General features: G+C 43.3%; 1 protein-coding gene across 1 annotated transcript in view; it reads right to left on the reverse strand.

Moving 5' to 3' along the window:
• The window catches only part of LOC134527264 (peptide methionine sulfoxide reductase), an 85,620-nt gene extending 79,108 nt beyond the window's left edge, over positions 1-6,512 (reverse strand). Inside the window, exon 1 of the mRNA XM_063359787.1 lies at positions 6,249-6,512. Coding sequence (XP_063215857.1) covers positions 6,249-6,332 — 84 coding nt within the window. The 5' untranslated portion in view covers positions 6,333-6,512. The remainder of the gene's footprint in view (positions 1-6,248) is intronic.
• Between the last annotated feature and the right edge of the window lie 10,996 nt (positions 6,513-17,508).

Genomic DNA, 17,508 nt, shown 5'->3' on the forward strand with positions numbered 1-17,508 from the left:
TAAGAGTCACCGCCCTTTTCTCTCAATACTATCTGCAACTTGATCCTGTGGTTCTCCAGAGATCCTTAGGAATACAGTATTCAAAATATACCTAAAGTAATATTAACATATACAGGTCAATTCTATTATTCAATACCTGATTCCTATTAGTTGAGAATCACGAAGGGAGAAATGAATGACGTCACAGAAGTTGGTCGATGATAATAGCACCATGGAAGAAAAAAGACTAATGTTAGTGTGAGTTTTGGAGCGATAATAGCAGTCAGTTATACGAGGAGTGAATTAATAAGTAGAATTAAATATCATTATAAAATAAACAAAGTACACAATAAGCATTAAGTAGGTAATACGAAATTTATTGGATATGTGGAGTTATGAGTGTAGTATGGTAGTCATGAGAGAAGAAGAAAGTCATGTTTATTTAAAAGAAATTATATAACAGTACAGTATAGAAAGAGAATATGTAGTTGTGGATGTACTAGTGACCAGAGAAGTGACGGTTCGTGTTTCGCAATAACAAATAAATTAAAAGGAGGAATGGGAAATTGGTGTAAATTTATGATCTACACGATAAATTGTGATAATACGATTTTTGCCATAATGCTGAGAAAGGTAAGTGGTTTTTTATGGCTTTTAAATGTTTGTGATGTTTAATTTTATGTGAATTTTGTTTGATGTGTAACGTGAGAGGTGTGTGTGTGTGTGTGTGTTTCATTTGCTTTGGTTAGGTGAATCATAAAAGTTATGAGGTAATAAAAAAATGGCTCTTTTCCTGTAAGTTAGTAGTGTAATAGTTGTGATAATCACAAAGCAAAAGTATTAATGAACAAAGGTCGAGTAGTAAAAATTTTCTCATATTTTATTTTAGTAATTTGTAGGTAGTGGATATCGTAAAGGAGAAATTTCTACAATGTCTAGTTTGTTTTGCTATAGAGTTATTACATTTATATAAAATTAAAATTTTCGTAATTAAAATGTTGTGATATTATTGCAGTTCAAAATTTTCCAGGGTTTTTGAAATCAAATTTGGAGACTTTACTGATGGGACTCTGGGCTGGCGGCTCTGTTCACTCATCAGTGCAAGTGGCAGGACCAAGTAATTAGGGCCTGGGGCTGGCACGGCACACTGCCGGCTTGCAGATTGCACATTATTTTGTAGTTTGTTTGTCCGACTGCGTGCTGGCGCCGCCACTGGTCGCGGTTACTGGGGCGCGCTATCTCAACAGACCGCGTGGTGTGGATGAACATCTGGGTGGAAGGGGTAGCCTGCTGAACTGTCCTGGTTAGTTGTTTGTAAATTTTATTTCAATAAACATGAATTGTGCTGGTAGACACAGTGGTGAACAGAGATTTAAGCGCAAGTTCGAGAGAAGTCGCGGCTCACTCAGGGGGAGGCTAGGCTCCCTATGGCAACGAGTCAGTAAAGTTCAGGATGTGTTTAGGTTTACAGCGGCAGAGGCGATGCCTCTCGTCAGCGGTAACGAGTATCCTAATTAGAGATGTAACTAACATGTTAGGTTTATAGTTCGTGATGCTGCCAATCTAAGTAACTATGTGGTAGAGTTAGAGATAGACCATGTAGAGTTCATTTACCAAACTAACTTTTCTTAGTTGTAATAATAAATTATGTTTTAGAGATTCTTAAGTTAACACGTCAAAAGGGGTGTGCGTGCGTGTGTGTGTGTGTGTGTGTCTCTGTCTCTCTCTCTCTCTCTGTACTCTCTCTGTCTCTCTCTCTCTGTCTCTCTCTCTGTCTCTCTCTCTGTCTCTCTCTCTGTCTCTCTCTCTCTCTCTGTCTCTCTCTCTGTCTCTCTCTCTGTCTCTCTCTCTGTCTCTCTCTCTGTCTCTCTCTCTCTGTGTCTCTCTCTCTCTCTCTCTCTCTCTGTCATTTTTTGTCATTATTGAAACCTAAATGTAAATTTTTAATTGAAATTTTAATAACCTGTAAAGACTAACTGTTGCTAAATACTGGTTTTGAACATTAGAAATCTGACTGTAAATGTAAGTTGATTCTGAATTAGTGTTTAATTATTTTTAAGAATCGCTACCTATTTGTTTATCTCTTTCAAGACATCCTGTAAGTACAGGATGAAGAATCTAGATCCATTATAGTAGAGAGTAGAGAGTTGAAGAGCGTCTAATAAAGGTATTTTTGGATTTTTAACACTTTTTTTCGCAAATACCGCTCAACTACATATTTACCAAAAAGTAGTTGAGAAATACGGAAACCAACATTAGTCAAAACTAACATCTTAATTAACATGAACGCGCAACTGTAGCTTGACAATGCAGTAAATAAATAACATGCTCCTATTGGTCTAACGGAGTAACGTAAGCGGAAGACTTCAACACTGCTGAGCAGGTCCGTACGGGTCCATCTCCATTTGCGTGCTATTGTAGAAGCTCTGTTCCGTGAAATCCGTCTTTGTTTCCATGTCGTGGAACGGGCCTAAGAATTAAGAAACTTTCCTTTCAGGATTTATTTAGGAACGTCTCTAATACAAGGAAAATATACATTCATATTTCGTACGGGTAAACAATGAATTGCGGTGGCAGCATAAAAGCACAGGTATAAATTTTGATTTTGTCACGAATTAGTAGGAATTGCGAAACCATCCCATTGGAGTAAATTTAGGGACGTGTGTAGTGTGTGATTACCATTTTTACCGTTTATTTTCATTCCGTTCTTAAAAGCCGTCCGATAATCCTACACGCTAAGAACATTATTCAACATCATGTCAGAATTTTAAAAACAACAAATTGTAGTTTTATATCTCTCATTTTCATAAAATGGTAAATAATTATGTAGTTGAGCGGTATTTGCAAAAAAAAATGTTAAAAATCCGAAAATACCTTTATTATATGCTCTTCAACTTCCTCTTTTCATTAAAAGCAGCGCAGATAAGAAATTCCAAATACTTTAGGAGATATCGCCGTTCTTATTTTGCTATACAAGACCTGTGTAGTAATTCGACCGCCATTTTTTTTATTGCCATGTGTTTGAGAATGCCTAATTAATGAAAATGGTCGATTAGGTCAGGTCAGTTACATTATAAATACTTTGAAACTAAGCGTACATTAAAAATAATATGAATTAATTTCAATGGTTCTTTAGTTTTAAAGTACATTACACTCCCTATTTAACGCGGTTGTCGGGGGACATAACTTTTACCCGCGTTGTTGCATAACCGCGATGTTTCGATGTGACCAAGGTCAAAAGGCATAAAACACCGCCTGTGTTCTAATAGGTCGGCAAGCACGCACAGTATAGACGGCCCGCCTTTGTGCGGACTTTGCATCCGCAGTTTTCACTAAACGCGGGTGAAAAAATAAAAATAATAAATTTTAAAGATAAATATTAAATGTTGAATTTTTTATTTTTTATTTTTCCGCATGCCGCGCACAGTTTGTCGCACGGCCTACGAGCGCGCCACACGCCGCCATACACACGTGCGGGCGTGCGGCACACAAGCTGCTGCCAGTCTCGTGGTGTCAGCCACAGTATCTGCTTCGTCTGAGTGTCCGTAACAAAGTAAGTGCAGTGTGTGCGGTTACACACGATTCTGTGGTCAAAGTCTTCTAAATAGAAAGGCCATAATAATACTTCAAACCGAATATGAATCGCAAAGTACCGAGTTTGATTGACAAAATAAAAAGTATGCAGCAGATACGTGAAAAACGATTCTAGCATTCGTACAATATAAAATAAAGAATCGTCTATCGTGTAAAGTGGTTAAACTTTGTTATCCATGCTTACAGTAAATTATAAATGGTCACATGTGGGATACAAAAATTGCGCCAAAATAATTTTAGCGCAATCAGTGGCGCCGTATTAAAAAGTCTGTTAAACGTTGTCTTTACTTATTCCATCAAACGCTGTGTCGAGTTGCTGAGTGTGTGTGGCTCGGATCGGCAAGTGTTATATTCCCCAGCATCTGGTTAAAGGTCGGGAGGCCGCTACACATAAACATTTCCGGGGCTTGTTTACTACCTCACGGCAAAAGTGGTACCGTATGGTTCACGTAAGTATTGGACCACTGGGAATTCCTCGGCAAAGATTAAAAATACGCTAGCTGATTTACTTTACTATTTAATGTTAAAACATTATACCAAAGTAAAAAGATGAACGTGTATAATACAACGAATAATATTATGTCTGTAGGTTCAAGTTATAACAAAACATTTATATGTCTCCGCTTGTCAACACACGTGAACACGAGAAGTGTGCCGACGGAAATGAGTGAACTACTCAAGGTCACCAGACTTCCCCCCTTTCGGCTTAATCACCCCTCTCATCACTGGCGCTTATATTCCACTCCTCCCGTCTACCCGGGTGTCTTGGTCGCATATTCTCGGCTCGCCTCTCCCCTCCCAGCGCTTGCCGTCAACCAAACCTATCCAAAATCAATCCCCAGCCGAGTCACGCTGGATAATGTCGCTGGACGGTGGGCTTTATCGGGTCCCCTGTCCGATGCTTTATTTGTGGGTTAAAAAAATGTTAAGAACTAGTGTTTCAGAAAATAACACTGGGCTGGATTGGACCATAATTTGAAAACACTACAAGATAGAGGAATAATGTACGGAGATATCTTATTTAGAATTTCACTGTGGACATTTTCTACGCCTAGGCTTTTTTCTGCCCGATGCTTAGTTTGTGAGTTACAACGCAAAATTATCCTAATCGGCTGTCAACCATTTATTCCATTATTATTACAGTAGAACCTCGTTAATCCGTGACGCGCTAATTCGGGAATCGGATAATCCGGGACGATTTAAAAGTGCAGAAAAAAAAAGAGAAGTAAAAATTGTCAGCGCTTAAAATTCACGTCACGCGGGCCGGCGGCCGGCAAACACAGCAAGCCTTCGCATGGGCCGCCAAACTCTGCAACGCTGTTTGTACCGACCCCTTGTGTCGTCCCCCTTTCAGCTGTCACATTTGTCACTCTTTAAACTTGAGGGGGATGTCCTGACTTCTGCTTCCCGTCTCCCTTTGTTTGTTTCCACCCGCCAACGCAGGGCAGGCGCCTGGCGAGTGACGTGTCTGGCTGGCATTCGGCTGGACGAAGTGGGATGAAGGGGTAAGGGGGGGGGGGGGGCTACCCAAAATTTATGTGTGCAAGTTCAGCACGATCTTATCTTTCTCTCTTCGGCTGTTGTAAATGACCGTGAACTAATAGCTAAGCAGTGCCGTATTTTTTTAAGCCGAGACTAATTCGAAGACGGCCCTTACCGTGAACGGATATCCGGGTTTATTACTTTTTTTTTTTACAGGATTTTAATTATCCGGGCATCGGCGTGTCCCAATTAACACGAATAATGGAGATTTTACTATTTTTTATCCATCTGCTGCCAAGGCGCAGTAAGCCTCGGTAGATGTTACATCACATGACCTTGGCCTTAACCCAGCTGCACGCCGGTGTCTGAGAAGCTTGACAAGACCTTCCGGGCTTTTAATCGCTAGTCCGTGAAATTCGGTAATCCGTGATTATCTCGGTCCCGACCATCACGAATTAACGAGGTTCTACTGTGTTATTATTATTATTATTCATATCTGATTGGGGGACATGGTTTAACCCGCGATATACCCGATTCCGCGATCTATCAGGGCGCGGTATACCGGGAGTTTACTGTATTTATAATGTAACTGACCTGACCTAACAAACCGGGACAAAGGATGAACAGTAACAACTCACGTAAATTTTTTTTGTTACTTATTACTTGCGCAACAATAACAAATAAGACTTTAAAATTATAAACGTTAAAAACTCACCTAAGTTGGAGTTGGAGGCAGTAATTAAACAATAAAGGAACTAAATAATCACGTATTGGTTCATTTGAATTCTGGCCTATCGCGAACAATCACGTGACATCATTATCCAATAAAAAAAATAGATACTCGTAAACAAGAAACAATGCTCTGGTATTGTGATGAAATTTAAAAATTCAATATCTCCTAAAGTATTTGGAATTTCTTACCTCCACCGCTTTTAATGAAAAGAGGAAGTTAAAGAGCATAGAATAAAAGTATTTTCGGATTTTTAACATTTTTTTTCGCAAATACCGCCCAACTACATATTTACCCATAAAATAATTCTTCTTCAAAATAACTAAGTGGTCAAAGTGGATACGGAAAATAGTGCCATTCACCAAATTAAAAACCGGTATTCATAATTTTCTACAGCATTTTTGAGGTAAATGATAAAAGTTCATGACATGAATATTTTATACGTTACATACATCGAACTTACATTGTTAGGATTTCTTTTGACAGTGCCAAAAGAAATATTTCCTAAGGATGTTACAATCCTCCCTAAACTCGTCAAAACATTCATAACCCAACGCTTAACAAAGAGATTTCGTTTCGTTTGGATCAGATGTTTTGGTCGAAAAACAGAAACTAAAATTTTCAAATGTGATTAAAATCCAAATAAACCATACATAACCACAGACACAGATTACTAAAGGAACAAGATACCACATCCAGCCTTCAAAAATATTTATCATAGAAAGCCAACGACCTAGGTCGTTGTAGAAAGCTTACTCGTCTTTTATTTAATCACGGGGATATCATTCCGCTCTTCCAGAATATATCAAAGGCTAGTTTATTGAAATTAGCCACGAGAATCAATTAGGCTGGGCAATTTATCGTCCAAGATATTTTGAATTTGCATTATTCACTGGAAATTGTTGACATTTTATTTTGTAAATAAATGATTTGATTAATGAATTGGAATGTTAAATTTTGATAAAAGTGACTAAAGTGTTTGGGAATTACGATGTCCCCGTATGGATAGTTTATATTGTTACGCCTTTCAAAAAATAAATTGTGTTGAATGAATAATGGTAGCTGCGCATAGTTTTACTAACTTTTTATAAAAAGGAATCTGTGCTTAATTTCAAGGGTAAGGTTGTCAATAGCAAAATTTAGTTTAAGTTTAAGGGATTCGAAACTGAGTTAGGTTTAATGAACTGTGTCACTATTAGGGCCATCTTGTAGGAGTAGCTGTAAAAATTTGTGCCCAGTGAGTTCTCAAATAGTGAGGAGGCGTATTAATAAAAATATGTAAAATTGCAAAGTTGGCTCACCCTTAAACCTAACTAGCAACCACTATGCTAGATTTTATAATACAGTAATACAGATGATATTTTGACCGGTGGTCACTGTGTACGAGTGGGACCCTCTTTTCTGGACGCCATTTTGAAAAAAGACGACTGCAAATATTTGATTGTTCGTACTTTGGCAACCACTCAACCTAAAAACTTGATGTTGGTGTCAAATTATATGTTTTTGGGGTTAAGGAATTCAAAAAAAGCTTTATTTATTATGACATCGTACCTCCGTGGGCAGTAAAGCCCGGTCCCCACCCCGCCAGCACCAGCCCCCAATGGCGGAATGCACCCTCACACCCCTCCACCGTGCAGTCACCATCGCTAGCCAGTCTTCGCCCGCGCGCGATCCAGGACGGGCGTGTGACCCTGTGAGACCCCGGGAGAAGTGAGACCGCGAGACGTGAGACGTGAATAGTGATATATGTGAGTGTTTAACGGATGCGATCTCCACACCGCCGGCGAGCCTAGTGAGCTGCACAGGGGCTGACGACACACACCCACCATGGCCTAGCTGCAAGCTAGCCTGGCGCCCATCCGGACCGAACAGTACACCAGCCGACTTCCCTACTAGGCTCACGTGCTAACGCAGCCTCCGTTACCAGGACGACAGCAATTAATACAAAAAACGAATTACCAATTTAACAAAATGGCTACATGCTACATTTATTTTTACACATTTTACTCAATGCGCCTTACCGCTATTTAGCATTCATAACCATTATCATAATACTTACAATTTGTTTTTCTTTTTTTCAGATTATGAAGTAATGATGGCAGAACTTTGAATTTTTTATATCTGTGAAACCTCTGAAATGGATGAAGCCTTGATACCTGTTGCCAGATTTCCAGTGAAGCATAAAGACTTGGAGATAACGAAGTGGAATTTATGCATATTTTGTCAAGTTGTATCTAGTGGAAATCTGACAAATGGTGGCAAAGAAGGAGTAAATCGTGTTAAGGAATGCTACTATAAATGTATATCTTATAGTTATGTAAATAACTGGGAGGTACTGAAGCGTCTCGAGCTAGACATAGAAACACGAGAGCTAAAAGATCCAAAATTGCATAAAGCAAGTTGTTATGCCAGATTTTGCAGTAAGAGCAACATTGACAGACTTAAAATACGGTTTTAAAAGGCTGTGGAAATTCCTATCACAAATATTTGTTCCAGCAGTGATATCGATTGTCGCGTACCCGTCACCGTAGAATATGTGGAGACGTGGCGGACGTCTCTCGGCCGTTTTCTTGTATTGCCCGGCGCCAGCTCTCTCACGTAGAGCAGCCTACTACGGTGAGGCAGGGGTAGACCGTCCGGCCCGTATAGATATGAGGGACGTCTCGCACGCTGGAGAAATGTGCATTGCAGACTAGTTATGTTAGTCCACGTGTTTTGGCCCGCGGACACGCCATATACAAAAACAACACTCACGCACACGGTAAAGAAAACGATAAAAGAGATTATAACACACTATAGAATAGAAAACAAAAGCGATAATAGCAGCGAGTTTATGGAGCGCCTCGGGTCGCGTTTAGCCTCGAAGCTGGCTCGCACGGGACTGGAGACCAGGATGCTGGCGCACTGCTCTCGCGCGCACGGAGCGAAAGTGATATCATTCCCAAAGCCGCAGCATGCTGCGGACAGGGCTGTGATCCGGGCTTAAACCCCAAGGCACGGAGGTACGACATCAGACGCCCCCCCCCCCCCCCTGGATAAGCCCGGGTCAAGACCATCCATGTTTCCACCCGAGGCAGCAGGATCGGGACGTGCTCTCCCACGGCGGTCGTCGGGGTTAGGGCCGCCTCTCTCGCCCCGTACTCGCCGGGTTGTCGTACACAAGCGAGTCCTGCTCCGAGCCTGTGACATAGTCTGCCAAGTAACGTGGAACTCGGCGACATCGTCGGTTTTGTCTCGGGGTCGTCTCAGCCGGCTCCTCGACTGTAACTCGGAACTCTGCATCGGCGAGGGAGGCACCATATCCCCATCCACCTCGGGTGGGGGAGAGTGGCTTAGCTGCCTCCTCCTCGTCCGGCTCGGTCACCAAAGGTTGTTCGTCCGCCGCATCGGCGCCCGCCTCGGGCATCCCAGTGATGTCACTGATCTGTGTCCGCGTCGTGCGTCTCCGACGGCGTCGCCATTGGACTTGTGGCCGAGCTTCCTGCTGTTTCCAGGGTCGCTGTTTCTGGGCTGGGGGTGGCATGGAACAGGCCCCGCACGCCTCGGGGTGTGATCGAGTCGTCTGAAGTAGGCGTTTCATCCACTTCTACTAGGGTGACATCTTCAGAGACAAAATTTTCTCCTGGGAATGTTGTTTCCCGTATGGTGTCTCGGTGCACTTTTCGCACCCGCCGTCCATCCAGGCGGACTAGGTAGGTGCTCCTACTTAGCCGTTGAAGGATCGGGTGTGGTTCTGACCATCCGGGGCTCAACCCAGCACTGTAGTTCTTCGTCGAGCTGGACAGAGGCTGTGTGTGCACGTATACCAATTCTCCAGGTTGGAGTTCCGGTGGCATTCGGGTAATCTGCGGTGTTATCTGGCGAGTATAGGCCCTCTGGTATTCGCGCGCTCTTGTCATTTCTGCCTCTCGCCGTTGATGGCACTCCTCTGGGTCTTCTTCTTCATTGGCTACCCAGTGGGCTGTCCATTCTCCTGGCAAGGGCAAATTGTGGCCTTGGACCATTTCCACCGTGGTCATTCCTGTGGCTGCATTGGTTCTGCGATGGATGCAAAACAGAGCCTCTGAGAGATGGTCGTCCCACTTAGTATGGTCGCTACCCAGCCTTATGCGCATCTGGACTTTCAACTCTTGGTTTCGCCTCTATGTCGGGTTGGGTCGGGGGTGGTAGGCAGGTGTGGTCCGGTGTTCGACGTTCCACGAGTTGTACATATCCCGCCACTGCCTCCCGACGAATTGGCTGGCGTTGTCCATCAGCAGGTCTCTCGGGTAGCCCCAATTTGGGAAGAATAAATTCTGTTTGCAATATGGTCCCAATGGTGTTGACCCGAACGTTGCTGGTAGGGTAAGCTTCTACCCAACGGGTGAAGAGATCGGTCACTACCACCAGGAATCTCTTGCCCCGGGCTGTGTGGGGATATGGCCCCATGACGTCCAGCACGATAGACTGGAAAGGGGTAGTGGGAATACAAGGCTGTTGTTGCTCCATTCCGTCGCTCCGCCGCGCTTTCCGCAATTGACACATCTCACAAGTCCTCACGTACTCCCGCACGTCCCAGGCCATGCCGGGCCAGTGATAGTGCTGACCGACCGACCGCCGTGTTTGGTCCGCCCCTGGGTGTCCGGCCAGGTCGTGATCATGCATAAAGCGCAACACCGCTTCCCGTGCCTCCGGTGGGATATAGGTGCACCACTCCTGATCGGGTCCCATTCCTCGTGTGTAGAGCACGACATCCCTCGTAGTCCAGGTCTCACATGTTTCCGCTATTTGCTTCGCGCATCTGCGCTCAGCATCCTGAGAGGTGTGTATGAGCATCGTGCACCCGACGTTTCAGCTGGACCAGGTCCGCAGGAGGCGGGTCACCGTCCACATCTAGAGCAAGCAGACGGCAGGTTGGGTCCCTTGGGTGGTGGTGATCCATCTCACGGCCAGGTGGCAGTATCTCGTCCCAAGAGACCTCGTCCTCCAGGCACGATCCCTCATAAGGGTCCCGTGACAGGGCATCCGGCAGCTTGTTTTATACTCCTGGGACGTGCTCCACAAGGAAGTTGAACGACTGGAGAAAAAGCGCCCACCTCACGAGTTTTCTTTTCTTACCCTGGAGGGTCCGCAACCACGTGAGGCATTGGTTGTCCGTGCACAATACAAATTGCCTACCCTCGAGGTGGGGACGGTACTTCCTCAGTGCCCATACCACTGCCAGGCACTCCTGTTCATTGCTGTGGTAGTTCTGTTCAGCACGGTCGAACTTCGCACTTGCGTAGTCGATTATGCACCTGTCCCCATTTTCGTCTCGTTAGTATAGTGCCGTGCCCACCCACTCGGCTCTCGCATATGTTTGAACGGACAGCATCTTCTCAAGGTTTATCCGTGACAGAGTGTGGCATCGGAGAAAAGCCGCCTTCAAGCTGTCCAGCGCCTTCTGTGCAGCCGGTGTCGAGTGGTAGCGCTGTCGTGGTGTGCCGTTTCAGTGCCACTTTCAGGCATAAATGTACGATTTTAAATTTAATTTTTACTTTTTAAAGAAGGAAACCAAATAATAAATTTTCATTTTTAATTTTATTTTATTTTGTTTCCATTACTCTACACTCCGATGTAATCTTGTGCAACCCAGTGCACCTGCACTTCTTCGCAGGCTTCAATTAGATACTGTTTGCTGACGATTGGCTATCGCTGCATCTCGGCCGCGGTTCGCATCACATTTTCTCCCTGTGACAGAATGACTTTTCGTGCTAGCGAACGCTACCCCAAGCCCACAGCTAGCAACTTTCATTTCGCGGAGGCAAGCATAGGTAAGGGTTTTGCCAGCACGTATTGGACTAGATTATAGCCCCCGGCGATGCCTCGGGAGGGTCCACATGATGCTTTTCCCAGGTGACTTAGCAAATTTAAACCCCCCTCCCCTCATCACCCACCTGTGGCTTCACGAGAACTCCAACCCAGAGCAACGACCTCTCTTGAACCCCATCAGGGTACATGGTCTCCCCAAGGACATTCGCCCTTGTCAAACAGAGCCCTCAGTGAAGTCTAGCGGTGGGAAAAATCCCTAACATTGCTCTGTGCGCTGGTCGCGAGCGCGCTCAGTGCTCTCTAGTCGACGGTTCTGTGACCCTCCAGGCAGGTTCTCATCTTGGCCGCCAGAGCGCACTACTCATCCCTCCCATAAGAGACAGCTTGTCATAATCGACCTTGGCAGCAGTCGCAGTGCGATTGCAAGTTTAGCTGCAAGATTAGATTTAAGACTCCAAATTAGAATGGAACTTCACTGCCAAATTAGCAGTCCGTGATTGGGCTCATGCAGTCAGAAGTTTTCTCTCTTCTCCGGTCGAGATAAACCCTTCTACACAAAATGATTCCTTCTGGACTTTTATCTACCGAAACCTCCGGTGCCAGGACACAGGATAAAATGAAATTCAATTTGAAAAGAAAATTAAAAACATAATGTAATTGTTTCTTTCTTTTGAGCCTGCGAGCTCACTTAAAACCAGTGTTAAGTTCAAGAATTATGATTGTTTTACTTTTATATGTATTTTGTTGCCCCGGGGCTCCCTCCTTTTTGTGATTAATATATTTTAATACAAGTTTACTTGAAAGATACAAAAAAAACTAAGTAAATTATTTTAGTAAAAGGGCAGTTATATAAATCAAACCAACAGTCTTGTTATTTCATTAGTATTCATCCTCGATCCACATAGCCTCCTTGAGTTCCTATAGGAGGTTATAAATAAAATTATTTTGTACGACGTCTGGGCACCTCTGTGATTATTGTTGTTGTTGTTTTGTTTTCTGGGCTGACGCTTGCAAGGCCTTAATTTAATTATTCATTTTTGAGTGTTTACCTGCAGCCCAGCGTACGTAACAAAAATGGTAATCAGAGCGTGGTTTCTTACAAAAATGGTAGTAGTTAGCATGGTTGTAATTTTGCTACAAGTTGGTATCATAGAGCAATTTTCCGCTTCAATTTGGAAGTTGGCAGTAGTTTACATGGTTTGGTTTATATGCATACCCATACAATAATATTATTTTTTAATTTGAATTTTAAATTTTAAATTTTAAAAATATTTAAACGTATAACTAAAAGTTTCTAGGGTTTATTTAGATTCAGATTGTATGACATATTATTGTAAGTCCTAAAACTGGCACCCCCTCTTTATTCTTAAATTCATTTAAGTTAAGATCCTGTTTTCCCTTTGACCGACCGACGCATATTTTTCTCCACGCGGCGCAAGGCGGGCACCCGGCCTAATCGCCCAGCTGTTGGTCTTATCTCTAGGACGTGCTCCCCCAGTGCAAACAACACCCCCTCCCCCCACACCTTTTCACTCACGGCGCACGTAGTCGCGTCGAGTTCAGTTCACCGCCCTGGGTGACCTTCACACGACATCTGCACTGCCACAGCGGCCTGCTGGGCACGCAACTTGACGAATGTCCTTCGTTCCACGAGCCAAGCAGTAATAATTAGTTTAAATTTCATTCCCGGCTAGGACTCATGTGTTTGACCCATCCTAGGTATAAAGTTAATGTTTATAAACACAGATTTTTCGTTATTTTGGTCACATACTTCCCGACCTGCCGGAGTAAAGATGATATTATTAAACTAAGTTAAGTTTATAGTGTCTTATGTATAGAATTTAAGGTACCTTTTAAACAATAGTTTAAGGTCCTTTGTTGGTATTTTTTTGACCAACCAATGTCAAAATTTAGTGTATTTTTTGTCTTTGTAATATTGGACCAAGGTCCAACGACAAAATGAACACAATGCTCACGCCGGAGTGTCTCCTCCGTGACGAGATTATGTATGAACTACAGTTTAGAGGCTTATCAGACCTCGGCAACGTGGCCACACTTCGGAAGCGACTCCGAGTGGCGTGCGCAGAAGAGATTCAGCCACAAATAGCTAATCTCGCGCACGTGGACCCATTGAATGGATTTAGTTGTGTTTGTAACAATCTCAAGATCTCTACAGCTATACTAATTCAGTAGCAGACGAAACAAATATGAGCCAAATTCTACGCGTGCTAACTCGCTTGAATCATATCGCCACGAGGTTTACTAACCTCAAGATAGTAGCCGCAAACAAATTAAATGGGATCTTCTAAAATGAGATCGACAAATGTAGGCAACAGATCCCGGGTCTAACCTTCCAATTGTGGAGCAAACTAGCCACAATAGATCAAGGATTACTTGAACCTGTAGAGGCAGCGGAAGGAGGAGTAACTGACACTCAAGTACAGCAACCCCCAAAACAAATGCAAACTGGAGATAGCTCAGTCCCTACCCCCTCCTTTACCCTCCACTCCATCACAACCCGTGACATCATGCCGCCAGGCATTACCTGTCATTACCTCGACATTCACCCAATTTCATTTCCCATCTGCGACTGTCATGGCGACAGGTACTCACCTGAGTACCAACGTCACTTACACTCATCCCACCCAATCATTCACCGCTCACCCATTCCATCAACCCCAACCCATGTACCCCACACCCCACCTCACCCACCATGTTCAACCCCTATCGTGAATTCAGGTCCGCCTTTTCATCCCTTCAGACCTTCCCAGAAGCCCACCCCACCTCCTCGGCCATTTAAAGGTCAGCTTCGCCACTTATAGCCTTTCCTTCCGCCCTGGCAGCTACGCTGCCACAAGCAGCATCTGTGCCACCCGATGGCCTGGTAGAGTCGCAACTTCCATACATCAGCCCCGCCACCACATACCTGCCATTGGCCCTGCAGGTATATCAACCTCAATATCAACCTCAACCTCAAACAGCCCCGCCACCATCCTCTACCCTAGCACCGAACCCAGTACCTGTATTTTCTACCTCCAATCAAGCAGCTGGAGGCAATTTCTATGCTAAGATTCCACATCCCATGGAGAATCTCTTAGCCAATTTCAAGGAAACCACAGGATTGGAGCCCAGGAGCCTAATCGAGTTACTCAAGCATTTATTCAGAATCATACAAAAGGCTAATATTCCAGACAGGGAACTGCTGGAAATTATTTTTCCCTTCACACAACCACCCTTGAGCGAGCGAGTTACGCTCGCCATTGAGCAAAATTATTCATTTGACCAATTTCACGAAGACGTACTAAATTTTTTTATTCCAGCCCGTTTGATGACCAACATCAGACTGGAATGCTACAACAGGCTACAACAAAGAAGGGAAGCCTTACCAAATTTCATAGCAGACATCAAACTAGCTGCGCAAATTCTTCGGTTGCAAGTGTCTGAGAACGAGATAGATTCAAACATCCTTGATGGAATTAATCCGCAGGAAAGATCGCGGGCAGTTTTCCAGTCTCGACCGCAAAACTTTGCCGAGCTGGACCGCCTGTGTATCTCCAACACAAACGTAGAATACGCTGACCACCAGCGAAATCGAGAAGCTAATTCCTACGCCCACAAAAACGCACGGACAGGAACAGAAAATAAACAGCAATTTTCTAATAAACAATTCCAACAAAGGCACAACTCTGAACACTTTGCTAAGCCCCAGTACAAAGATGAGAGCATACCAGTTTGTAGATACTGTAAAAAGTCTGGGCACTACATCGAACAGTGACGTGCAACAAACTATCGGCCAAATTTTCACGATTCTAAAAATTCAAAAAACGTGTAAATCGCTGGCCAGAAACAATCCTTTCTGAGCCAGCACACCAAACAACTGTAAGAAATATTTGCTCCCACACAAACGTAAATAACAAATCTGACAGCAACAAATCACAACAACAAAACACAGCTTCCCCAGATCGGTGGAAAAACAAAGAAAACAAAAACACAAAACAAACAAGAAAGTCAGAATGAACAAAAGAAAACAAACTGATCATAGCAACACTGTTACGCTCAGGTGTAAGAAATGTAACTGTCCTCGCACGACTGACAAACGAACATGTCATAACATTTTCGCCAATCTACCCACAGTTTTGTCCTACGCAAACACAACAATTGGAAAACAAAAAGTCCCAAGTCTAATTGATACTGGATCCATGCGATCATTTGTGTCAGGCCAGCTGTTCAGGAAATTACAACAGGACCGTTTGACTCAAAAGGTAGAGCCAATATAAATACAGTGTTTTACAGCTGCTGAACAGCCTTTGAAAGTAAATCGCTTTGTCCTTGTTAAAGTAAAAATCAACTTGTTTTCTTGGACTTTCCCATTTTTAGTAGCAGATGATTTAGCCACAGATTTAATTTTTGCTTCAGATTTCATTGTTAAAACAGGTATGATAATTGATTTTAAAGCACGAAAATTTCCCTTCAAATTTAACAACCAAATTTTTGTTTCTTTTGCGTCGTCTGACGCTAAATGTCAGAGCAATGTAAATGCCATTCATGCAGATGCTAAAAGTGAAAGCAACATTTCGCTAACCCACCTTAACTCCGAACATAGACAAGAAATAGAAAAGTTATGCAGAAACTTTCCCAACGTTTTGAGTGAAAAATTAGGACGCACTCATCTCACACAACATGAAATTAAGCTTTTGGACAAAACCCCAGTTAGGTGTCATCCTTATCAATTATTGGGACCTAAAATGCAGATAATGCGGGATCACATACAGAATTTGTTAGACAAAGATGTCGTCGAACCTTCCACCTCCGATTTCGCCTCCCCGGCATTTTTGGTACCCTAAGATCAAGGTCGAGGTCACCGCATGGTGGTCGATTTTCGCCGTGTCAACCTTCAAATTGAAGTAGATTTGACACCATTACCAGATCTAAATTCGGCATGTCACTGGTTCAGTAAAGCCAAATTTTTCAGTGTGTTTGACCTAAACTCGGCCTATCATCAAATACCACTAACTCCAGAGTCAAAACCCGTCACAGGTTTCTGCATTCCGTGGAATCTCTACCAATACAAAGTAGTACCTTTTGGTCTAGCCACAGGCGCGCAAGTGTTAACACGCCTTCTAGACTAAATTTTCGGCGACCTGATATTCAAATTCGTTTTTAATTATCTTGATGACATTGTTGTTAATTCAGAAACTTTTGAAGAGCATATTGCTCATTTGCAAGAAGTTCTTAAGCGACTACGTAAAGCCGGCCTAACTGTCAATACAAAGAAGGTAAAATTTGCAGTGCAGGAGATTTCTTTCCTCGGACACCTGATTTCAAGAAGAGGAGTAACCATAGACCCAAGTCGCACACAAGCGATAAAGGATTTCCAACCCCCTAAAGATGCTAAAGGCATTTCCAGATTTATCGGCATGGCAAATTTCTACGCTAAATTCATACCTAATTTTGCTGAGCATGCAGCACCACTGAATGTTCTACATAAGAAAAATTCAATTTTCAATTGGGGTACAGAACAGGACAAAGCCTTTGATTTCCTAAAACAGGCAATAGCTAGCCCTCCAGTGCTCAGAATGGCTGATTTCAGTAAGCCTTTTATTCTGCAAACCGATGCATCAAGTGTGGCCATTGGTGCAGTGTTATCCCAAGAGTTCGATGGTTGCAGGCAACCTACAGCTTTTGCATCCCGCACCCTAACACACCAGGAGAGAAAAGCCTCCTCGGAATACAAACTTGAGTGCCTTGCCATAGTTTACGGCATAGATAAGTTTCAGCCATATCTAGAACATAAAGAATTTCTACTAGAAACAGACAACCAGGCCCTTGCTTGGCCCATCCGAAGCAATTAGGTAAATTAGTTCGCTGGATTGTAAAAATTGCTTCCCTCAAATTCAACATCCAACATATTCGTGGTTCACAAAACATCGTGG

This window comes from Bacillus rossius, chromosome 1, assembly GCF_032445375.1.
Source record: "Bacillus rossius redtenbacheri isolate Brsri chromosome 1, Brsri_v3, whole genome shotgun sequence".
Taxonomy (NCBI): Eukaryota; Metazoa; Arthropoda; class Insecta; order Phasmatodea; family Bacillidae; genus Bacillus; species Bacillus rossius.